Source organism: Botrytis fragariae (assembly GCF_013461495.1).
Source record: "Botrytis fragariae strain BVB16 chromosome Unknown tig00000050, whole genome shotgun sequence".
Classification (NCBI taxonomy): Eukaryota; Fungi; Ascomycota; class Leotiomycetes; order Helotiales; family Sclerotiniaceae; genus Botrytis; species Botrytis fragariae.
This window is the reverse complement of record NW_023500992.1, coordinates 401,808-425,032: the sequence shown is the minus strand read 5'-3', so window position 1 is coordinate 425,032 and position 23,225 is coordinate 401,808. Positions and strand designations below refer to the sequence as shown.

Here is a 23,225-nt window from a genome sequence, read left to right as displayed (position 1 = left end):
GAACAGTTTTCTTTTCAAGAAGAAAATTGGGGGTTTTCACCGATGCAGGTGGACCTAGGTAGGTACCAAATTTTTTACCCGCGTGCTCAAACAAGTGTCTGTCATGTCAGCATTGCAGATAGATGGAAGGCCCCAGTACCTACAACGGAAAGCATTGCATGGAAACAAATAGGTAAGGAAAGAAGGAAGTGATAGAAACATAAGCAAGCCACGCACACAAATCTCCAGATGTACAAAAGGTACACCGGTGTATCTAACGGTTTAATTACATAAATTTCTGTGTATCTCGTATCGTGTGTGGATGGATGTGCAAGGCAGTCCCGTCCAGTCCACTCTTAAGTGAGAAATATATGAATGTCAGATATTCCCCGGGTTCTTTTTGTTGGATTTTTGGGTCCGGTCGGATTTGATTTGAACTTACATTTACGGTGAGAGGTGCGAGGGATGCACATAAAACTGTCGTAGGAATCCATCCGACTGCGCTCGCTTTGAAATTTTTTTACCTACATATATATACATACCTACGTACAGAGATATCATTACTCGCCGCAGTTTTTGTTTGACATTCGTTTTACGGGGGATTTTTTTTTTATACACAACGGGCGGCTTTATATATTACTTCTTTACATTTCGCAAATTATCGCGCTCGTTGTCACTGTTTTTGGGGGAAATTCATGATTTAATTATTCATTAATTTATCTTCGCCATTTATCTTATTTTTCAAGTGGAAGTCCACAGATCTTCATCATCATGAGAGTCGTGCAAATTTTAAGTCTAGTCGCACAATTTGCGATGGTGGTGAGAGGGACATCTTCGATTTGTCAAACGCAGATTGATCCGAGAAGTATCGATGTTGCTACACGTTGTAAGTCGTTTTTAAATCCACTTCGGGTGTATTTTACTCTGTTGGATGTTCGAAGAGAATCTGATGAACTAATTCTATCCCAGCTCAATGGTGTACACTTCAAATCAACACATGCGGAACCCTTTGCGGTGGTGTCACGGATGAAAATACATGTGACATAGTACGTATCCAATTTTCTCTCATCTCTTGCGTCTCCAATCACTCTCCGATCTCTAACACACCCCATAGACATCCCTCTGCTACTCATGCACCTGCACTTCCAACTCCTCATCTCCCTCCCTCCAACTCTACACCTCCACAATCCCATTCTTTGTTTGCGATCAAACATACTCAGAATGCATCGCGGCCGGAGAAAATGACGCCGCTGCTCAGAAAGCATGTCAGGACACCAAAGAAGCAAATTGCGGAACTCTAGATCCAGACACCGTTTCTTCTTCCGCATCCACTTTGCCATCGAAAGCGACAGTGAAACCTACTCCAATACCCCAGATTACATCGCAAAGTGGAATAAATACGAATACGGGCACCGAGGAATTAATAACCAGCACGACGAAAACGGTAACGCCGACCCCGACGGGAACGACGACTGTGTGGACTACTTCTACGGCTTCTTCCGGGTCGGGAAGTGTGGGTAATGGAACTACGGCGAGTGGAAGTGTGAGTGTGAGTGGAAGTGCAGCGGGGAGTTTGTCGTCGTCGTTGGGGGTGACGGGTGTTAGTAGTAGTGGTAGTAGTAGTACTGCAGCATCGGCGGTGTCGAGGACGAGTAGTTTGGAGACGGCGACTGGAACAGCGATAGGAACGAGTGCACCGAGTACGATTAGTGAGGGTGGTGCGGAGAGAACGAGAATCGGGGGAGTGTGGATGGTTTGGGGTGTGTTGATGATTGGAGGTGGATTTGGAGTTATGGGTTTATAGGAAATGGGAGAGCGAATGTTCAAGTTGAGGCGGGAGGGGGAAGGGTGGGTGTTAATTGATGATGATGATGGAAAGGTTAAAAATCCACGATGGAGTGAGGATTAGAAATCAAGCGAGAAATGAAATGGAACTTGCTAAGGAGAGTAATACCCATTTGAGTTTATAGGAATCGGGGAGGGGGTTGTTTTTTTGACAGAAGCAGGCATGCACAGCTTTCCACGCAATTCATAGCCATTCAAACCTCTAACTATAAATGCATGTGATATTACATCATCCAAGCCACTCTCCCTACATGACCCATCTCCAACACCTACAAATTCCTCAACGAAGCCCTATCCGGATTACCAAATGGCTTCCGTCTAAACTGCACAAGTTTCCAAGGACCAATTTCCGAGTGCGATACTTCTTCCTGCAAGGCTTCTATAAACGCTTCGTGTCGAGGAACGCGCACAATTCCACACTCTTTAGAGGTGGGATTGGAGGCCCAGAAATGAAAATTCAGTCCGGAGTATTGGCGGAATTGGAGGAGGGAGCGTAGCCATGGTGGGGGATTGTCGAATTGTGTTGTGAAAGGGATGTGGTTGCGGGGACGCAGACGGAAGAGCGTGCTTTGTGCTGGAGGGGAGGGTGGTGTTAGATAGTTAGTTGTTCGGGGAAGGTAGGGGTGGGGGTTGATTAACTGATGAATAGAAAAGAGATGAGAAGATGAGAAGATGGAGATGACTCACCGTATTCCGGATAGCTCATCCCAATATCGATTCTAGGTTCGCTTTTGTGGCGAAGAGATGCAATATCTACATCCCAACTTGTGTCACCGAATCCGACTTGCCATTTTTTGTACATGCGGTCCCTGTTTTCGTGATAGTAACAGGAGGAATAGTAAAAGTACCATGGTCTTTTCAAGAACCTCGAATCGTCCTCATTTAAATGAAGCTAATGTGAGGAAGTAAATCAGCACTCACAGCTCCAACAATCCACACAAGCCCCAACAATCAAAGAAAAGAGAAGAAAGAACACATACCGTTGATCGTACCCAGGGACAACTAAAGTAATTCATAATCGCTTCCCAGGCTCTAAACTCCATTCCATCACTGTAATCATTCATCGCCAACGAATACGGAACCGGTAATCTGACATGCGTGATAGTCGATCTATCCCTCTCCTTCAATGCGAAAATAAACATCTCCGCATCCTCCACATTATCAAAATGCAGCGCGTTTTCCGCAAAGAAAGTTGTTCTCGCTTCCGGAAGTTCCAGATTCATCTGTTTGCACACCAAACGATAGGAAGGGAAATCCGAGCGGCTGGTTCTCGCACACAGCGCATGATCTCCTTCTCCCGCGGGACAAGCCGAGCTTTTGAGTCCAGTGATCGCCACGCACGAATGATACTTAAAAGATGTCGACGACGACGAAGAAGCATCTTCAACATCGATCCGGGAAATATGCACAATGTTCCCCTGCGCGACATCTTTCCAAATCGCATCTCTGATTTCCCTCGGGAGACGCAGTAACGTGGATTTACTCTGCGCCTCGCAAGCTCGTATATGCGCAGCTTGTCTTTCCGCACTTGCGATGTTCCGCAGCGCTTCTTTCTTCTCCTCCTCTACCTGTTTCCTAGCCAGCTCAAAATCTTCTCGTTCATCGAAAAGTATTCGGATGCGCTGATACTCTTGAATCAGATCATCATGACCTTGCAAAATCTGTCCAACTGTCGCCTCAAGATCGTCGCGTGGCATTTCCTCGTCTTCATGAAAATTCTGAATAATTCCTATGAATTGTTCATAAATTTGTGGTTCATCTTGGAACTGATTCTACGCTTTATGATTAGTCTCATTGTCTATTTTCCAAAAGCCTGGATGGCTTGCTACTTTGAGCGTGTGTAAATAGCTTTGGATCGCAAAACAGACAGTGAACTCCTGAGTCTCGAGCAACAATCCCGGTTGATTGGCTTGAAGAGCATTGGTTTCCATAATGATGATGTCGTTCTCGTTTAATAATTTATCGAGGGGAAAAGTTGGAAGAGAAGATAAATTTTGGCTAGTCAGCAATATAGAATTGAGTTGACATGAAGCTTATATACTTGTACTCGTACCCATACCTAGAAAGACATGTATCAGTCAATTTTTTTTAATATCATAGGTACTAGCTATGCATTTTTCTAAACATGGAACACAGTTCAAGGCATCAAGGGTCCACGGTAGCTAGGCAAGCATGTGAAGCTCAAATCAGTTTAGTTTAGGCAGCACAATGTCACATGACCTTTGATCAAGCATATTCGGGATGCTTGCCTTCTTGGTTGATGCGCTTTCATAACTGAGAAATCGAGATAATTGACAAATAGAATGAGATTTTGTATATATTATTATTAATTCGATAGAAGACTTTCAAGAGTCAGATTTTGTGCTTCACAAGCAAATCAATTCATGGACATTCTGATATGCGCCATGCCAACAAATTTCCAGACTCCGATCCCCTCCCACTTCCCAAAACGACCTTCCAAATTTCATTCAATATACAACTATTGTAATACACGATGAGGAAATATTTTTCGTCCCGCCACATTCACCTGATATTCATGAATTCCATCTCCGGCACCAACGTATCTGTGAACGGTCAGCATTGTGAATGTAAAAAAATATACAAAAGCACATACAGTAGCCTACTATCTTCGCTCCAAGCGAGCCCCATGGTGTCAACTGGCTCACTCCTACCCTCTCGCTCTCGTCTCAATATATTACTATCGTTCCTCACGTCAAGACTAAGTCCAGTGAGCGCATCCAAGGGACGCCATGGCTGTCTCGGTCTTTGAGCGGATGCGTGATTTTCTTCCTCTTCATCGTCAGGTTGATCTCTAGAGTACCGTGTTCGATACACTTCTTCAAGTTCAGCCCAGGCATTAGGGGCTGCTTCATAGCCAATGGTTGGAAGACGAGGAGCAAGTGACAGACGCTCTAACCCAGAAAAGGTATCTGCACTTGTCCGTACGGTTCTGTCAGACTCGGCATCCACGGTGGTATTATCCAATACTGATGATGCTTGTTGTCGCCTGATTACATTCCTAATTTCGTTCTGTACTACACGCCTTTCACGGTCCTGATTCTGTCTATCGATGAAGGCTCGAAAGGAAGCCGGTGTGCGGTCAGAATTAACAAATTCTCGTAAAGCACTTGGGAGACCAGCTGTAGATATGCGGCGTTCTGTTTCAGCAAAAATATCTGTCATTCTGCCTCCTTCCAAAATACCCCATCTAGAGGTGGTTCCCATTTCTCGGGCCTCACGAATTGCATCCCTTTGTCGACGAGCTGTTCGATGTGCCTGTAATATTTCCATCTCATCAGCTGTTGGTGGAAGTTGGTGTCTGTCTGTCAAATTGCGGGCAAGGCTCCTTAGTTGTTGCTGATCAAAATCCAAGCCTAGATAGTCTGGTATTGCGCTGGCAGAAGCCTCAGAAGATGACTCTGTATGAGAAGGACGAAGCCTGGCATCTAACCTAGCCTCTATTGACATAGGATTATTTGAGCGCTCAGTAACCCAGACTCGTTCAACGCCCTCCCCTCGAGCATTGATATCGATTACTTGCCTGGAAGTGAACAAATCCCGGACATCAGCTACTCCAACACGTCCACTAGCTTCAGTCCAAGCTAGTAGATCAAAATTATTTGGCGAGAATTCCATGGCTCTAACAGCCCCAGATTCAACATTAGGTCGTGACGTAGTAAAACTAACTTCCAATGGATCGACATCGTCTTTAGTTAGTCCTTCGGTCAAGAATATCGATATAACTCCATACTGAGTGGCCACAGCAAGATATTTGCCCGAATTAGAAAAGCATGCTGCAAATGAACCTCTCATGGCACTTTTGTCCGATGGTCGTTGTCCTTTGAGCTGAATCCTACCAGAGAACACCCACTCATATTCCTCATTCACATGCGACGTAAAATGAGTTTTTGAGACCTGTTTCGGCTGCCTTTTGTGGATATAGAGGAATGGATCATCGCAACTATTTCAAATTAATAAAGTCTCAACGTCGAGTGAACTTGAGGGGCATACATTGCAATGAGGATGTTTCCTTTCGGTGATATTACAGCACGGTTCACATAATCAGGATAAGTGAGAGCATCTACCATCTCGGAGTCATGTAAGTTGAGTATAGCAACAGAGCTGTCGTTGAGCGCTGCAACAGCAACAGGTTCCTTGTATCCCATGGGCAACGATGATTCTGAAGGGAACCAAAGTGTTATACAGTTCACTACGTCGGAACCTATCTTCTTGGACACATGCGGAGTAGTAGCGTCAGGACTAGATCTTCGGGAATCATCGGTAGTTTGTCTTTGAGTTGGTCTTGCTGACGGTTGTAGGATGAGAGGTAATCGAGCATCAGCATCAGCACTCAAATCCAAAAGCGAATCAGTCTTGCCAGGTCCCTCTCCTTCTCCCACATAAAAGCTTGTGAACTGTCCTCTATCTCCTCCGGCGCATACCCAATCCTTTGCGGCCGTCAAACATCGCGGCTCGTATTTTAAAGTTGCGAGAAGCTCGCGCTCGCGAGATTTTGTATCAAGACAAATTATGTCGTGCGAACTCGGATAGTAAATAACATACTGTTTCGGAGAGCTCAGCAAATCGTGCAATTGCCAATGACTATAAAAAGTTAGAAATCGCGTCATTCTATTCGGCATACACCAGCAACTGCTATGGAAGGCAGTGCAATTCCGACTGATTCTTCATAAGAAATAGTAGTTGATAGATGCCATCAAAAATTCTGCAGCAACGAATAAACTTCTACATCTTTGGATCTGTTTCGAACATGAATGCGCACAATAGGGTATCTTCCGTACCTTGGGCTAATGGAGGCTCGATAGTATTTCCGTGGCGACGATCGAATTAAGCCGTCAGTAGGATGATATCTATCAAAGTACAAGTCATCAGAATGTAAATCAGAACTGAATAGTTACAACAAGCATTACGTTGTACAGACTCACGAGCTTTCTTCTTTGACAGCCATACTGTCATGCATTCAAGATATTGCAACCATGCACAACAGATTGTTAGCAAAGTATTTAAGTAACAGGCTGCGATTAAACTGTGAAGGTACTGAATATTATTTATGCACCCATATATGGTCTTTCGAAAGACTCCTATTCTTTTGATGAAAGGGATAATTTGAAGCTTTCCAAACTGTAAAGTGTATTAATAAGGAGATACAGAAACAGATGTTGTGATTGATAAATGTCAAGCTCGAAGTTTCAATATTCATTTCACGACGTCAAGTTCACTAGTTTCGGCAACTAATCGTATCCCGCATTCTGAGTGGATAATGACATAAGCACACATTCGATAACCTAATAACCTCATAATCCTTGCCACATCGAATGTGTCCGAGCATCCTTATATTCGATCACGTGCGTGTGGTTTCGATGATGTTCTACCAATTGACCAAGAAAAAGACGCTAAAACTAAAAATGACATTTTTTTCCTTGTGGCCCGCCGTTGATTTATATTTTCTCCCTCCATCGCCTCAATCTTGTAAATCATCTACTTATATCTTTTTTCTACCTATTCCTTCTTCTCATACTTAATTCATATTACTTCTACAATTGAGTTTCCTTTACTATAGAAGCAATACAAGTAAAGATGTTTGCTTCCAGAATTTCCAGAGCTGTAAGTTCTCGAATTGAAGCAGAGTAACTACTATGACATTATCAACACAATAGCTAACTTTTCTTGCTCAATAGCTTCCAAGAGCAACTTCATCCGTCACACGCACAGCACCTCTCCGCACACCATTAGGATCATCGTTTACCAGACGATGGAACTCAGATGATGCGGACAAGAAGGTCAAGGGACCAGTCATTGGTATTGATTTGGGTATGTTTATCCCATGCGGTGGCAAGCAAGCTTTTTTTGAATCGCATACTAATCTCTCAATAGGTACCACTAACTCAGCGGTCGCTGTGATGGAAGGACAAACTGCTAAGATTATCGAAAACTCAGAAGGTAATTGCTACCTCCCAATTCCTCTGCCATTGACCCCGCACTAACTCCATTCCTAGGTGCCCGTACAACTCCATCCGTAGTAGCTTTCGCACAAGATGGTGAGAGATTGGTCGGTGTATCCGCAAAGCGTCAAGCTGTTGTCAACCCAGAGAACACTTTGTTCGCAACAAAGCGTTTGATCGGACGAAAGTTCACTGACGCTGAGGTTCAACGTGATATCAAGGAGGTTCCATACAAGATCGTCCAACACACAAACGGTGATGCCTGGGTTTCTGCTCGCGGCGAGAAATACTCTCCATCGCAAATTGGTGGATTCGTCTTGCAAAAGATGAAGGAAACCGCTGAGGCTTACCTTACCAAGCCTGTTCAAAATGCCGTTGTTACCGTTCCAGCCTACTTCAACGATTCCCAACGTCAAGCCACTAAGGATGCTGGTCAAATTGCTGGTTTGAACGTTCTCAGAGTCGTCAACGAGCCAACTGCTGCCGCTCTTGCTTACGGATTGGAGAAGGATGAGGACAAGATCATCGCTGTCTACGATTTGGGTGGAGGTACTTTCGATATCTCTGTCCTCGAGATCCAAAAGGGTGTTTTCGAAGTCAAGTCTACCAACGGAGATACTCACTTGGGAGGTGAAGATTTCGATATCCACTTGGTTCGCCACTTGGTTCAACAATTCAAGAAGGATTCTGGCATTGATCTCGCCGGTGATCGTATGGCCATTCAACGTATTCGTGAAGCTGCTGAGAAGGCTAAGATCGAGTTATCTTCCTCCATGCAAACTGATATCAACCTTCCTTTCATCACTGCCGACTCTTCTGGACCAAAGCACATTAACCAAAAGCTTTCTAGATCTCAACTCGAGAAGCTCGTCGATCCATTGATCACCCGCACTATCGAGCCAGTAAGAAAGGCTTTGAAGGATGCCAACCTCGCCGCTAAGGATATCCAAGAAGTTATCTTAGTTGGTGGAATGACCCGTATGCCAAAGGTCAGCGAGTCAGTCAAGTCTATCTTTGGTCGTGACCCCGCCAAGTCCGTCAACCCAGATGAGGCTGTTGCCATGGGTGCCGCTATTCAAGGTGGTGTTCTCGCTGGTAACGTTACCGACGTCCTTCTCTTGGATGTTACCCCATTGTCTCTTGGTATTGAGACCCTCGGAGGTGTATTCACCAGATTGATCAACCGAAACACTACTATCCCTACCAAGAAGTCTCAAATCTTCTCTACCGCCGCCGATTTCCAAACTGCTGTCGAGATCAAGGTTTACCAAGGTGAGCGTGAGCTTGTCCGCGACAACAAGATGCTCGGAAACTTCCAACTTGTTGGTATCCCACCTGCTCACAGAGGTGTTCCTCAGATTGAGGTCACTTTTGACATTGATGCCGACGCTATCGTCCACGTCCACGCCAAGGACAAGTCAACCAACAAGGATCACTCCATCACCATTGCCTCCGGCTCTGGTCTTTCTGACGCTGAGATCCAAAACATGGTTGATGACTCTGAGAGATATGCCGAGTCTGACAAGGAGCGTAAGGCTGCTATCGAGGCTGCCAACCGATCTGACAGTGTTCTCAATGATACCGAGAAGGCTTTGAACGAATTCGCCGATAGACTTGACAAGACCGAGGCTGATGGTATCCGTGAGAAGATCACCGCACTCCGTGAGTTCGTCAGCAAGAGCCAGTCCGGAGAAGGTACTGCTACTGCTGCTGAGTTGAAAGAGAAGACCGATGAACTCCAAATGGCTAGCTTGAACCTCTTCGATAAGATGCACAAGGCCCGCGCCGAGTCCGGTGAGGCCAAGCCAGAAGGTACTGAGGGCAGCGCATCAGAAGGCGAGGCTAAGGACGGCGAGAAGAAGCCTTGAAAACATTAATATAGGCACATTTCATCTCAACTCTTTTTAGCGATATCCAGGGGCACACATAGAACCACCGTTCATTGTATTTTTGTACTCATATGTTGCGTATAAGCAACAATTTCCCTTATCATAAATACTCTTTTTTTACTCTTCATAGCTTTGGGACAAAAGGCGTTGGAGCAACCAATACTGCTCGCTAGATTTAAGCGTTCAGGGAATGTGTTATGAGGCAAAATTACGGAAAATGGCATTACTCTAGCTGTGTATAAAAATTAGGATAAGACGACGAATAATATGACATCCCCTCTCATGACTCAATTTAACAATCCCAACATCTAATCACATTTGACACTGGTGACTCTTTTGTACTCTACTCTACTTCAAACTGATATTTGGCTTTGCTAAAAGCTCATGCCCAGACCTCTCTCGAGTGTGTTACAAATATGATAAGATGTGATACATGAACACCATAATGAATTATTGACTTGTCTAAACTTGAAAATAGTTTCGCATTTCTTTTGCCAACCCTGATATGGTCAACTTGATAATAGGTAGGATGCGATCCCTCCTCATGACTGACTGGCTCACTAAACTACTTGAATTGCCTACTCAATGAAGTTGAATTTCTTCACAACGAAATGAAAGTTTGTATCATGAAACTTGCCACAATACTACCTCAATGATCCTACTAGTAATCCTACAAGACCGTTGTTGATCAGGTTAAATAGATTTTTTTCAGATGAGTCAAAAAAACAGTTGGTCGAATGCTTTGAAAGCATTGAAGAGCCTTGAAAGGGTGCGACGGGAGCAAGACAAGGCTGTATGTTACCCCGCTAGTGCCGGAAGTGGTTAGGCCGATTATTGGATAACGAAAGCTCGCCCTAGCAAATTTGCCCACCCACTCAAAGCGATATTTTAAATAAGAACTTCACGTTGAACATCGAACCACCCCACAATCGAAGTCACGATCAACCACTCTGCCATCGAATCTTCGCAGAGATAATTAAGGGAGCTTGATACAGCAAAAGGCTCGTATCTTGGGGTCGTAACAAGCGCATTACATCACCCTACAAAGCCAAAAAGCACACCTATCAAAAAATGTCTAGAGTCGCAAAGTGAGAAAATTCGGCATTTTTAACCAAGCATCAGCACACTCTAACAAATACCATAGTAATCGCGATTGGGCCGATGATGAGGATCTCGAGGATTCTAACGAGCTCCCACAATCAACCACCACTACCAATAAAGATGGAACGCAAACGATTGTAACCTGGAGATTCAACGATGACGGAAAGAAGGTCAAGACTACTCGCCGCATCAGATTCACGAAAGTCAAAGAAATCGTGAACCCAAGAGTTGCTGAGAGAAAGTCCTGGGGCAAATTTGGATTGTCCCAAAAGGATGCTGCAGGGGTGAGTTTAAAAGGGTTCCAATCTAGGGGGGAATGTTGACTGATTTGTTTATAACTTCAGCCTGCTTCGGATACAACCAGTGTGGGAGAGAACATTATATTCAGACCAAGCACAAACTGGAGAAAGGACGCCAAGGAGGAGGTTTCGGATGCCGGAGCTATGAAGAACAAGTTGAAGGACAAGCAAGTCAAATGTCGTATTTGTAGCGGAGAGCATTTCACAGCTAAGTGTCCTTTCAAAGGCACAATGGCACCTTTGGGCGAGGAAGGAGCAGTCGATGTTGCAGCTGGTCACGCAGATACTCCAGAGGGTCCAGGTGGTCTTGGTGCTGGCAAATCTTCATACGTACCACCTCATCTCAGAAATGGCGGTACCGCTGGTGGTGAGAGAATGGGTGGCGGCAAGTTTGAGAGAGATGATTTGGCTACTCTACGTGTCACTAACGTAAGTTTCCTATGTTCCATTAATCCCACCTGCTTCGCTAATCCACAGAATAGGTCTCAGAAATGGCCGAGGAACAAGAACTTCGGGATATGTTCGAACGTTTCGGCAGAGTCACAAGAGTCTTTTTGGCGAAGGACCGAGAAACTGGTTTGGCAAAGGGCTTTGCATTTATTAGTTTCCAGGAAAGATCGGATGCTGCAAAGGCTTGCGAAAAAATGGATGGTTATGGATTCAAGCATTTGATTTTACGAGTCGAGTTCGCAAAGAAAGCTTCATAGATATATCGACATTTATGAAAGGGTGGTTATGTGTAATGGGATATCATTGTTTCCTCGCCTTTATTGGTCATGGCTTATGGATTTTATGAACTTTTCTTCACTATCAGAACTGTTCTGACCGCAAGTATGAAAAAAATAAATCACGCGAGATACTTTTGAACCAAAGTACCTTCCTTGTACTTGAATGTTGAAATGTAGCCCAAGACTACAAGTGAAGATGTAAAACACTAGAGTAATCAGCGCCGCATTGTATAGCCACGATTTGAATCAAATCCATAAGTACGACACCACGTTTTTCTCTCGAGTCATTATTGAAAGTTTTAGTCCGAGAGCCTTCAATAGCGCAGACACACAGACATAACACTTAAACATTTTGATGTTCTCGTTCAACCTTTTTTTCCGAGCTGGACTAGGTATCGCTAAAATCACTGCCTATCACAATCTCCCTTTCATCGCAAGTCTCAAATACTTTCTAAGCCAATGACCGAAAAATATTCTCAATAGTGTGAAGCTTATGATCAAAATCGAACCATTCTCTCATCCCATGTGGTATTAAACCCGAGGCCTTGTTGCTCTAGAGTCTAGAGTCTAGAGTCAGAGGCATAGAAAGCCAGCGGGGGAAGCAGGGTCTGATATATATCTGTGTCTGTGTAATTGCTATTTGCATTGCCACTGATGCATGCGCATGTGCATGCGCGACATCCACCCGAATTCTGCACGGAGTCTTTATTATAAATTATCCCATCCATCGGAGATGTCCAAGATATCTACTCCCATGATCTATCGTTTGAGAGTTCTCTTTCTGCATCTGGATTGGATGAAAGATAAGATTGTAAGGATTCTCCGCATGTTCTTCCTCATGGTCTCCAAGTGGCCAATGATAGTTCCACATCAGCGGCACGGCAAGGCCGTACTCCGTAGATGTGGTAACTTAGTAAGAAGAGGAATTGCAGGACTGGTCTAAGTGCAAGAGATGAGATGCGCTTTTCATGGATTTGAGGCTGGTCACAGCGAGAATGCTTAACCGCAGACCGTTCGGTTTTAATCGCCGTAGTACCCTCTTTGAAAAGTTTACTTTCTCTCTCTTTCTCTTCTCGTTCTTACTTTTGCTGATTGCTGTCTCTAATTTCTCTTACTGGTTAATACTAGTCCTGGTTGCACATACATCTTTGTCTTTGCTTGACGTATTGATATGAGATGCATCTTACTTTCTTTTGAACCCTTCCCACTATCTATTGAATAATAGGAAGCTAGTAGTGTCTCATTCACTCCACAATCTTTCGCAATCTTTTTTTGGATCTACATTATATCTTCCTTTCCTTTCGATCTCCAACGAGTTTTTTTTACGTCTGAAGTCGCAGAGACCACTTGCAACATGCAGAAACCTCCCGCCTGGGTAATAGCCGCTTGGCCTGAGCCCAATTACGTCGATCCAGAAACGCATGGATGGGGGAATGTCATTCTGAATATCGTTCTATACGTAGTACTATGTTGCTTTATTTCACTGAGGATATGGACGAGGACAAGACTGAGGGCTTCGTTTGGGGCGGATGATATGATGATCTTGTTTGCTATGGTTGGTTTTACCTATTATCCCGACCAGAGTCTGCGCATGCAAAGAAGATGGGCGCGATATTATAAGATTGGAAATGCTAATGTCATGATGATGTAGATTCCTACGACCGGGTTCTTCGTTCTGAGTCTGCTGGCAGATTTGAAATTCATGTGGACCAGACATCAAGTATGTATCCCTTTCACCATATAAACCCTTCTTTGTAACCGTCACTAACAATAATCCAGTACGATATCCCAAGCTCACATGTAGAATTCGGACTGAAGATGGTTCTCTTAATAGAGATCATGTTCGCATCAGCATGCACCTTCACAAAATTGTCCATGTTGATGCTTGTTCGTCGCATGTTAACCAGTGCTACTATATTCTGGAGACGGGTGACTCTGGCTGCTATTTGTATAGTCGGGTTACAAGGAGCCTTATTTTGTATCGTGTTGGTGTTTCAATGTAGGTTAGTTAAAATCATTGCTTTTTCCTTATGTTTGATATGCCGACCGGGGGGCAAGTGTCGAGATGTGCAAGCAATAATGTACATACTAACACGTCATAGACCCCGCAGGATTACTGGAAAATAACAGACGAGCCTCAACCGAATTGCATAGACCAGTCTTCTACACTTCTTCTTGCCGGGATCATCAACACTCTTACAGACTTTCTCGTGGTCATCCTTCCCATCCGTACAGTGGTTAGTCATCTCATTCCTCTCGTTCACAAACCAAACCCTAACTAGAACAAAACAGTACTCAACAAATCTTCCCCGTCGTCAAACCCTCATCGTCTCTTTCCTCTTCACCCTCGGTTTCCTATCATGTTTTGCAGGTGTCATTCGTACATACTACATGTACCAAGTAACACAAACATATGACCAAGTATGGGCTTCTTTCCCCGTATGGGTTTCCGCAGCTGTAGAATTATATGTTGGAATTGTAAGACTCTCAATGCTCCTCTCTTCTATACTTCCGGATTCTAACACTTTCCAACTAGATATGCACCTCCATCCCCGCCACAAAAGTCTTCTTCGCAACCTACATTCCCAAAATCTTTAATTCTCACCCCACCCGCCCGTCCCAATCTTCTTTCAGTGCCCCAAATATCTTCAAAAGTGTCCCAGTCCCACCTTCCGGTTTCGGCGTCACATCAACCTCCAAATCCACAAACTCTCTCCCCCAATCAAAATCACATTCAAACTCCAATTCAAAAGTCCTCAACAGTCAAAGCTCCCAAACTCCTCTAAACGGCCGCGAAGAAGACACCCAATACGATAATGACACCGACCTCGACCAAACCGTCGGAACGAGCATTTTCGAACTCGGCACCTACACCAACCGTTCTAGTAAATTGAGCAAAACAAGCAGCACGTCCCCAATAATCTCAGACGAGGAAATGCACATCGGAACCGCATCAGTCATATCACCACTAAACAGCAATCCAGTATCCAACAGCACCCATAATATCGCGAACCTAGGACGCAATATCCTGGGCTCCGTGCGACGGGACAAATTATCGCTCGGCGGCGATCGATCGCGGAATCGCTCGAGGAACCAGGATAGAGAAAATGATGATATCTACATGTCCCTCTCGGAGGAATCGGGGCGGAAGGAAAAGGAAGGAGGATGGGATATACATATTGATGTGGTGAGGACGGTGGAGGTGGAGGAGGAATGTATTGCGGGGAGGATATGATGTGATGTGTTAATGGATAATGGATATGCCCTGGAGGCTCGACTTGAGGTTTCAGTCTTAAAAGTCAAAAGAAGTTCCGGAGGTCTTTAGTTGATGTTTTCGTGTATATATTTTCTTCTTCTTCGAACTGTATTTTATTGTACTGTATGTAGTTTGATTGTTGGACTTTGTATGTAATGATCATAATGAAGAGATTTTAAAATCTTGAGATTTTCCAGTACCTAGGTATATCGCGTATGACTTGATTGTGAGTTCTTTAGAGATGCCAGATTTCGAGCAGATAACCAGTTCTATCGACACCAATTCTAATGAGAATGTCTAGACTAGATACTAAGAATCTTTTTATTTTCGTCACACCATAGTCACCGCACATCATCATCAAGAAACATTCAATTCACTCAACACCACATCACAAAGTAGTATAAGATGAGGCAACGCACAATCCATTTAATTGCTGCGTCAGATCCCTCTCTCTGCCCATCATACCCGCAACCGTCCCCCATCCAGCGAATTTTTGCGCAGCTCCACAATCGAAACGCCAGCCAGTCATATAAGAGTCCAGCAGCCAGAGCAAGTTATTCCCTCCTATGTACTCCGCTAAAAAAGAAAGCCAAGCCCCATATATGCCCCGTAGCAAATACAAGTCTTGTGCCATTAATTAGAGAAACGAGGATACTATGTATTCAGCCGTGTGAAATTATTCATGTTATTTTGATCGATACGTGCGGTATTCATGAAAATGTATGATTCCGCCCGTCGAGAAAAAGAGACCAAATTTGACTATGGGTTGTATTGTGTAAATTAAAACCGATCTTCGACTCTTTCCAAATCATCGTAAGATAATGTGAATTCCCGCTACAATAAAGTTAATGAAACATACTAGGGATAGAATATCTCAATACTTACTCGTTGTCTTGACCAAGTCTTTACATCGAAAAAGATGTAGTAGCCTTGCTCCATCTGTTGGGTGAGTTGACGAGGAACCATCAAATCATCCTTAGTAAGCCAAACTTGCATCTTTTTATGATAACGCCAATTCCTATTGCCACTATCAAGCAACAAGTGTATTAGTAAATGACTTGCGATGGAATAGGTACTTAACTTACAGCTCCCTTGCTGCCATAAGCTGCTGCTTGTCACCCGGATTACTGTAGAACATAAATAATAGGGCTTCTTCGTTGAAATTGGGCATCTTGCTTTCGAGAGGAGCAACATTAAGAACGCGATAACATTCCGGTAGGTTGAAACGAGCGACATCTGGTCGTGGGGGCTCGTTATCCCATAAAGAGTAGATTTGGCTTGAGATGGGTCTTGTGAATTATTAGCATGGCTAAAATATTATGTTTGAAAGGCAGAAAGCTATCCAGCCAATACTCACTGCTCAGAATTTAAATCGAGACCCAGGTGGCTGATGTCGGTTCCAGTAACAAGAGCAGCATAGTCGGGAAAATTGTTCATCATATAAGAAAATCCCTTAAGTCCAAATCTGTCGGCATCACTCATGTGAGCTAACGGATCTTGTACTTTAGAGTCCGCGTTATCAGCACTTCTTGATAGAGAACTAGGGTCGAGTTCTTGTGCTTGAGTTAGGGTTGATGGGCCATCTGGTCGAGAGTTGGTTGCTGTAGGCATATTAAATTGTTGATTGTCGTCTTCTCTGAGTGGTATTGGATTTGATGAGCCAAAATTAGTGTCTGGAAAGCTCTAGACAAATTAATCAGCAGAAGCTCAATACATTAGAGGGACTCTTTTTCATACTCCGGCTTCATTCTCTCCAAGGCGTGGTAAACCTTGCCGGCTGGAGTCTATTGGGGATCTATTTGCGGATGGGCCTGAATAAAAGATAAGATTAGCCGAGCAGGACAATAATATATCAGCCAATCAACATTGGCAATTTACTCACCTGACAAACTTGCTGGTGAATCAATTCTATTACCTGGTGCCACTCGACCACCAGTAGATAATGCACTTAAAAGGCCATTACTCCTGGCTTGCTGTTGCTGTGGTACGTTATTAGAACCAAATCCCAATCCACCACCGGCTCCAAACCCCACATTTTGTAATAGACCAGAGCTTCGATCTTGGCCGATCTCTCCATTCGAATTTCCAAGAGGTGGAAAATCATCTGCGCTTCTCGGTTGTGAAGACTGACCAACTGCATTTTGAGCCCCAAATCTGAAACCACCCGAATTGTTCGATAATTGAGTTGATGAGTTGAAGAGCTCGTCTTGTTGCTGTTGTTGCGCAGCATGTTGTGCGGATAATCCAGCTGATTGCTGTAACCGTATATTTGCTGGGCCAATATTACGTGCTCCTGCCGCTCCCCATGTTGACTGATTGTGCTGAGGCTGGTTTCCTGATAGTGAGGGAAACTCACTAAATGATGTGAGCAAAGTCAACTTTTCAAGATTTGTAGTGCTGAGAAAGAAAATAACGAAACTCAGACAGATTTAAGCAGACAGTATAATCTGTGCTGAATGCGACAGAGCTATGAATTGCATCTCTAACGTATGGAATCTGACTGTACATATTTGAAGATTGTTTGAATTTCTATACCTTCCGGGAGAATATGGACGTGGGGGGACACCACGTCTTGATAAACGTGCTTTTCCCATATTTGAGTAGTTGTTGTGGGAAGGAGGGAAAAGGTTGCGGCAAGAAGATGTACTCTCAACAAAAACCTGGAAGTACAAAAATCGAAAGTAGGCAACGACTTACGACAAATCTAGTGGTGTTGCTGGTTGTGAAGATCCTCCTATTGTTTGTGCAAAGCTTGCCATAGGTCCATTATTTGGACGTGGATTTCCTAGACCTGCTCCCCCCATCGGTACACCTCCAAATGCCCATGTCGCTCCGTTGTTTGCTAGAAGTCATAGACAAACATCAGTATACATGAAGTCTCCTGCTATTGTTTCAAATATGAGGGGTGTGAATCGTACCCATTTTCCCACTGGGTGGTATCCTATTTGATACGTTCCTGTTCTGCATCTGCTGTTGATTTGGGAATCCATTGGGTATGCCACGCATGGCCTGCGGTCCTACACCTGAGAAAACAAAGTCAGCATATTTTCGTAACTAGTCCCTACGGTACAGAAGGTTCAATGAAAGCCCCATGATAGCTGCAGGTTAATGCGCCCAAACACTTTCCAGCTATACGAGCACTCCCTTTGCCTTCGAATGTCAGATGTCAATTGTACCCCTTCAAACTACGCCAGCAGATCTAACAACTATCCCTTCATGGAAGCTCTCTCATCCGATTCCATCTAGGTTATAAAATCCAACTTCATGCAGAGCTTGTGCAATATTCCCGCGGTCCATCCATAGTCCACGCCTTAGAGCGCCTATACACTGCTGGCGGTCCGCTGGATCCCGTATCCTTCTGACATCCGGTATTCTCTCGCATTTGAAATGCCATCCAATGCAAGCTGTCCCCCTTCTCTCTGGCAGCCGTGCAGCGGGGCAGTTGTGGGGTGGAAAAGGGAGTTGGAGAGCCTCATACCTGGTCGATTCATGGTCGATGTTGTGATTCCCGATATCAATTATCTCGTATTATTTTCCGACTTAGGACGATAACTTGTGCGCTTCTGAATGTGCTGTGATAGTAGAGTCGTTGGTTCAATTAACCATTGAATTTCATGAAGCTTAGGGAACCTTATTGCGCGCATGGGCACATGCCTCCCCGTAGTCTACTTCTGGATAAGGTCGGTTACAACTTACAAGGAACCAACAACAAGAATACATCACATCGGCTAAGAGATCATCAATGAATGCATCGGACGTGGAGTATGGAAGATTGAAAATATGTATGTAAAAAACACAAAACTTTTCATTCCAACCTCAATTCAAGATTTCGCTAGTATTGATGCTATTATCAAATACCTGCCCAGGTAGTGCTTGTTGAAACTGGAATCTAGATAACCTAGTGCTCACATGTATATGTAGGTAAATCTTTAGATATCTATGCAAATGTTTATTTTATTGTCCACTTCGCACAACGTCAAGGTCTATAGTTGCTCATTAATTCATTAGAGTTTTGGTGTCTGATTTGACATTATTGGGTTGTGCGATTATACCACGCATGATGCATTGACATACGACCGCATACTCCGTCCAGGCAATGCTTTCTCTGTAGCATCCGATAACCATTGCTTCACCCTAGGGAAGATGGGATCCTGCTCCTGCAGGCTCTCTTCGAGGACTATAACCACGCGGTCGTTACGACTGCGCTACTCTGTACTAAAGCGTAGTAAATTGTCCCATTTCTTCTTCTCTTGAATTTCCTCATGGTATGGTTCCAAGACGATGTCCTCGGGTTGGATTATTGAATTGGATTGTTGAATTGACTCTGAAGTGGCATCACGACGGGCGTTTGAACGAACACCATGCAGCTATTCCAATCTACAGTAGTCCATACGATACGTTTGATTTTCGAAAAATCGTCTTATTCATCAATAACCCCCAGTTTGATTGTTCCAGGAAGATTGTTCGCTCCTAGAGTCGCCGCCATATTCATTTTGACTGTAATCATTACTTGTCTGAGCAGGAGACCACCCCGAGCTGCTAGCAACGTCGAAGTCCGTGGCCACTGACTTCCCCTTGTTGCTCATTTGTGGTGAGCTATCACTCTGGTCACTGATATCCATAGCAGAGAAAACCGCCTTCATGTCCTGTACATCTTTGCTCTCAGCGTTCTTTGGCGAGGAGGTTCGATCCTCGACAAATTTTCGTATAGATCGAATTATTGGATGATACATTTCGTCGTTTGGCAACCACCAATGCATGCAAGAATTATCTCGAAATAGTTCTGCCATTTTGCTCCTGAACGCGAAAGTTTGTATGAAACTGATTGTTGTATTAGCAGTAGAACATCTGTGAATAGTAGTGCACATTACCCCTGAGACTCTATCGTTGCCAACTTTCGGCGCATCCACATATTATATGCTTCATCTTTGGATAGAAAAAATACAGCAATACCAAGACCTCCTTGGAGACCAACGGCTGCCCCTTTTGGTGTCTCCGGATGATGCAAAATTGCCTCATACATCTGACATAAATCTTCGGATAACCTGTTCATAACTTCAAAATCGGGTGGCGTCTGCATCGCCTGAGCAGTATGCAGTCCATGCATCAAGGCTACAGCATACCGATCCATCGAATCTATGTTAATCGCCCAAAGCGGCCCACGGTAAAGTACACCTGGCATGGATGGTTCAAATAGACTCCCAGGTTGTGTTGGGGAAAATTCCGTGACCAAATATTGACTATCCAGCAGCGCTGGGTCCATATCGTCCTTCCAGTCTTTCATCCGCTGTGTCATCTTTGCATTTTCAAAGATAAATTGTTCATGAGTAATTTCTCCTTTTCCTTGCTTCGCAAATAACGTCGACATGTCTTTGCCTACAAGACGCATAGCTGAAGCCTGATGCTCCAATTTCCATACTAGGCTATCTGGTTCTTGCGTGATTCGATTCTTGAAATATTCCTGTGCATATGAAAACCATTCTCGGGAAATGGAGGCATCAAAACCACCCATGATTCCAGCCATGACATCGAAACGTGTATACCAACCGAAGATAGCGCGGCCTATACTTGTCTCAAAGATTGTTTGTGGGGAATATAGATCTACCAATATTTCGTATGCAGCCTTTTGATGGCCTAAAAGATTTGCCCAGTCCCCAAGATACTCCTATAAGTAATCAGCATGACATCCTGGAGAATCCATTCGCGGTACATACTTCGATCGTTGCTAATTGTAAGATAGCTAAAATTGTACCTGTAGTATGCTGGGCACCTTTCTTTAGTGAGACTAAAAGTAACGATACTGCTTTGTTGTAGTATTGTAGAAAGTCTTGGATTTTGCCTTCTCGTTTCTCTACTGCATATTGGAAAGCTGAAAACCCCACCACTGCGTAAAGAAGTGGTTCATGGCGGATGGCGACATCTAATAACAATTTGTGAATAAAGCCCTCATTGTTGGACCTCAAGCTATAATGCATGAAGGTGATATTTTGGCAATAATATGTGAGGTAAAATTGGAGATCAGGTGGTAAATGCGACCAGCTGCTCCTCGAGTTGTCGGATCCCAAGTCATTTGTGAATGTCTGGTCGTAGAATTGAGGACTGCCGCTAAATTGCTCAAATGAAGAATAACCAATAGAGCCTTCAGTTGACGGTGTCGGGGAAGAGCCTGTTTCTTGTATTAAAGAAGGGGTCTCTGAGCTTTGCCTTGTGCCACTTTTAATACGAGTGGAAGAATGCGAACTTTGTGCGCTGGCATTGAGGTTCGAACTATTTTTTGAATACTTGAATTGGCTTTCGATCTCATCTTCATCTCGGATAACTTCCAGGCGCTCAACGTCTCGTTCCTCGTATTCATCCTCGGATGAACCAGGGCTTTCTGATGGCTTTGACTGCCCAACTTTAGATGAAGTGACTCCCGCACCCTTTGCCGATTTCTGCACATCAGGGTATACACATTCTCGATTGCCTTTTGTGCATCCTATGTCTTGAGGTTAGCAGCATGTTACAAAATATAAGCTCATAATCTCACTATCACATTTTGGGCGGTGTTCGTCACACTAGAAAGTTAGCGCACGTTTTTTGAAAAAATGCAATTATTAAGTGAGTACCTTTACTCGTCTACTGCGGCAAGTATAACAACCAGATCTTGTCCGACGATGCTTCACATGGTCAATTCCCTGACTTGATTTTCGTCGATTTGATTTCGGAATGGGCCCAATCATCGTTATATCCTGGGCCCCAAAAAGATAGTTCAGATCCGCATAGGACCGGGCCGAACTTAGAAACTGTTGAGAATGCTGTGCTTGAGGGTCGCGTTCGAGTGTAAGAAGATGCTGGCCCGGTATTGATTGCTTAGACAGGTCTAGGCGACCTGTTCCAGCCATGATGATAATGAGATGTGGTGAGCTACGAGCAGCACCTTTCGTATGAAATTCAAGTAGATCGGAATGTAAGTTTAGTTGTAGTTTCCTAAGCACCTTCTACATCAACTTATTTGCTCTATTGTGAAATTTGGAGCAGTTGTCGGAGATACTCCAACGTTGGTGGGGACTGTAAAAGGTATAATCTTCAAGTACAGCAGTCGATGATGTATGAATGGATCAGCATATACATTTATGGGGCACACGGATAGCTGAAGTTTCGACCGTTCTGGAAGTACCCAGCTTATGCACAGTGCCCTGCCGTGGTAATGTCTGGCGATATAGATTTGGAGCTGGTTGCGGTGTACAGTTATTTTGTCATGTGGTGTGGATATTAAAGTTTGAATAAGATGAAATGACACAAAACCTAATCCATAGAGCTATCGAAGGGTTTCTGGAAATACAAGCCTAGCTAGCTGCATCGGAATTGAGATGCAGCAAGGCGAGGGGGGTTTTAGTTGTCCAACGAATAATATGATCTGATGTCAGGATCTGGAATATATTCCAATGTTAATGTAATGAGAGAAAGGGGGATTTCATTTGCCGGAGGTCGCATACGTGTAAGTCCTGACAGGAGGAAATAGGTTATTAAAGTCCAGAAAGAGCTGATAATCTCGAGATTTGATTACTGATGTAACGACTAGACAAGGGAACTCATCTGCCTCATTAATCTTGAGAAAATCTATAATGCGTCGTGGACCCTAATTCTGGGAGATGCAATCTAGGGTGGGGTTGGTCAAGATGAGAATTTCTGTGCATAGGAAAGTAGTAATTCTTTTGTGGATTTGGAATATAAAGATCAAGAGAGTTTTGGATTGTGGGTGAGCTGCAGTACAATGTGGAGATGATTTTAAGGAGCGCCACATTTTCTGTCTGTGCAAGTTCTGGTGACAAGGTGCAGGGGGTAAGAAGGCCAGTCAAAAAGAACAATGGATATTTGGGTTCCAAAATTTCAGATGTTGTTTTTTGGATGCCTCAACGTGCAGCTTTGAAATCACCGAGTTGAGTGTTTTTAAGGTTTTTCATGACGTGCACTAAGAGAATGGAGAACAGCTTCCATTCCACCACCTAGATGCATGAACCAAGCATGCACAGTATCCAGAGCCAAATCAATGGTAGGACCCCCTCGTAGTACTTGAGCTCCACACAGAAGTATCGGGCTAGTACTAGCAGCAGTTACCATGGCGAAGATTGGTAGGTCATGGCTTCTGCTTGTCCGGAAACAGCTATCGTTAGGTCAACAGTCAT

General features: G+C 44.0%; 9 protein-coding genes across 9 annotated transcripts; 4 read left to right on the top strand and 5 right to left on the bottom strand.

The window, feature by feature from the left end:
• Positions 1 to 750: 750 nt before the first annotated feature.
• Bfra_004149 (putative pci domain-containing protein) lies at positions 751 to 1,783 on the top strand (the record flags this gene model as incomplete). Its single annotated transcript, XM_037334554.1, has 3 exons — positions 751 to 865; positions 949 to 1,025; positions 1,094 to 1,783. 3 exons carry the CDS (start codon positions 751 to 753, stop codon positions 1,781 to 1,783), a joined length of 882 nt encoding a protein of 293 aa, XP_037193088.1.
• Positions 1,784 to 2,093: 310 nt separating this feature from the next.
• Positions 2,094 to 3,755, bottom strand: Bfra_004148oa (putative sin3 component histone deacetylase complex protein; the record flags this gene model as incomplete). The annotated part of the gene is made up of 4 exons (XM_037334553.1): positions 2,094 to 2,398; positions 2,512 to 2,716; positions 2,805 to 3,596; positions 3,654 to 3,755. 4 exons carry the CDS (start codon positions 3,753 to 3,755, stop codon positions 2,094 to 2,096), a joined length of 1,404 nt encoding a protein of 467 aa, XP_037193087.1.
• A 548-nt stretch (positions 3,756 to 4,303) lies between these two features.
• On the bottom strand, positions 4,304 to 6,790 carry Bfra_004147 (putative wd domain containing protein; the record flags this gene model as incomplete). Its single annotated transcript, XM_037334552.1, has 5 exons — positions 4,304 to 4,388; positions 4,439 to 5,785; positions 5,836 to 6,426; positions 6,624 to 6,692; positions 6,768 to 6,790. 5 exons carry the CDS (start codon positions 6,788 to 6,790, stop codon positions 4,304 to 4,306), a joined length of 2,115 nt encoding a protein of 704 aa, XP_037193086.1.
• Positions 6,791 to 7,419: 629 nt separating this feature from the next.
• On the top strand, positions 7,420 to 9,652 carry Bfra_004146 (putative hsp70-like protein; the record flags this gene model as incomplete). Its single annotated transcript, XM_037334551.1, has 4 exons — positions 7,420 to 7,446; positions 7,521 to 7,653; positions 7,717 to 7,782; positions 7,839 to 9,652. The coding sequence occupies 4 exons, from the start codon at positions 7,420 to 7,422 to the stop codon at positions 9,650 to 9,652; spliced, it is 2,040 nt and encodes a 679-aa protein (XP_037193085.1).
• Positions 9,653 to 10,744: 1,092 nt separating this feature from the next.
• Positions 10,745 to 11,780, top strand: Bfra_004145 (putative eukaryotic translation initiation factor 3 subunit g protein; the record flags this gene model as incomplete). Its single annotated transcript, XM_037334550.1, has 4 exons — positions 10,745 to 10,761; positions 10,818 to 11,058; positions 11,119 to 11,502; positions 11,556 to 11,780. 4 exons carry the CDS (start codon positions 10,745 to 10,747, stop codon positions 11,778 to 11,780), a joined length of 867 nt encoding a protein of 288 aa, XP_037193084.1.
• A 1,375-nt stretch (positions 11,781 to 13,155) lies between these two features.
• On the top strand, positions 13,156 to 15,036 carry Bfra_004144 (putative integral membrane protein; the record flags this gene model as incomplete). Its single annotated transcript, XM_037334549.1, has 6 exons — positions 13,156 to 13,356; positions 13,453 to 13,521; positions 13,581 to 13,868; positions 13,904 to 14,038; positions 14,094 to 14,279; positions 14,338 to 15,036. 6 exons carry the CDS (start codon positions 13,156 to 13,158, stop codon positions 15,034 to 15,036), a joined length of 1,578 nt encoding a protein of 525 aa, XP_037193083.1.
• Positions 15,037 to 15,837: 801 nt separating this feature from the next.
• On the bottom strand, positions 15,838 to 18,548 carry Bfra_004143 (putative not2 family protein; the record flags this gene model as incomplete). Its single annotated transcript, XM_037334548.1, has 9 exons — positions 15,838 to 15,891; positions 15,943 to 16,084; positions 16,143 to 16,346; positions 16,415 to 16,740; positions 16,795 to 16,868; positions 16,940 to 17,412; positions 17,755 to 17,899; positions 17,976 to 18,080; positions 18,536 to 18,548. The coding sequence occupies 9 exons, from the start codon at positions 18,546 to 18,548 to the stop codon at positions 15,838 to 15,840; spliced, it is 1,536 nt and encodes a 511-aa protein (XP_037193082.1).
• A 936-nt stretch (positions 18,549 to 19,484) lies between these two features.
• Bfra_004142 (putative transcription factor cys6 protein) lies at positions 19,485 to 21,941 on the bottom strand (the record flags this gene model as incomplete). Its single annotated transcript, XM_037334547.1, has 5 exons — positions 19,485 to 19,878; positions 19,929 to 20,722; positions 20,772 to 21,535; positions 21,587 to 21,614; positions 21,666 to 21,941. The coding sequence occupies 5 exons, from the start codon at positions 21,939 to 21,941 to the stop codon at positions 19,485 to 19,487; spliced, it is 2,256 nt and encodes a 751-aa protein (XP_037193081.1).
• A 1,048-nt stretch (positions 21,942 to 22,989) lies between these two features.
• Positions 22,990 to 23,225, bottom strand: Bfra_004141 (uncharacterized protein; the record flags this gene model as incomplete). The annotated part of the gene is made up of 2 exons (XM_037334546.1): positions 22,990 to 23,137; positions 23,158 to 23,225. 2 exons carry the CDS (start codon positions 23,223 to 23,225, stop codon positions 22,990 to 22,992), a joined length of 216 nt encoding a protein of 71 aa, XP_037193080.1.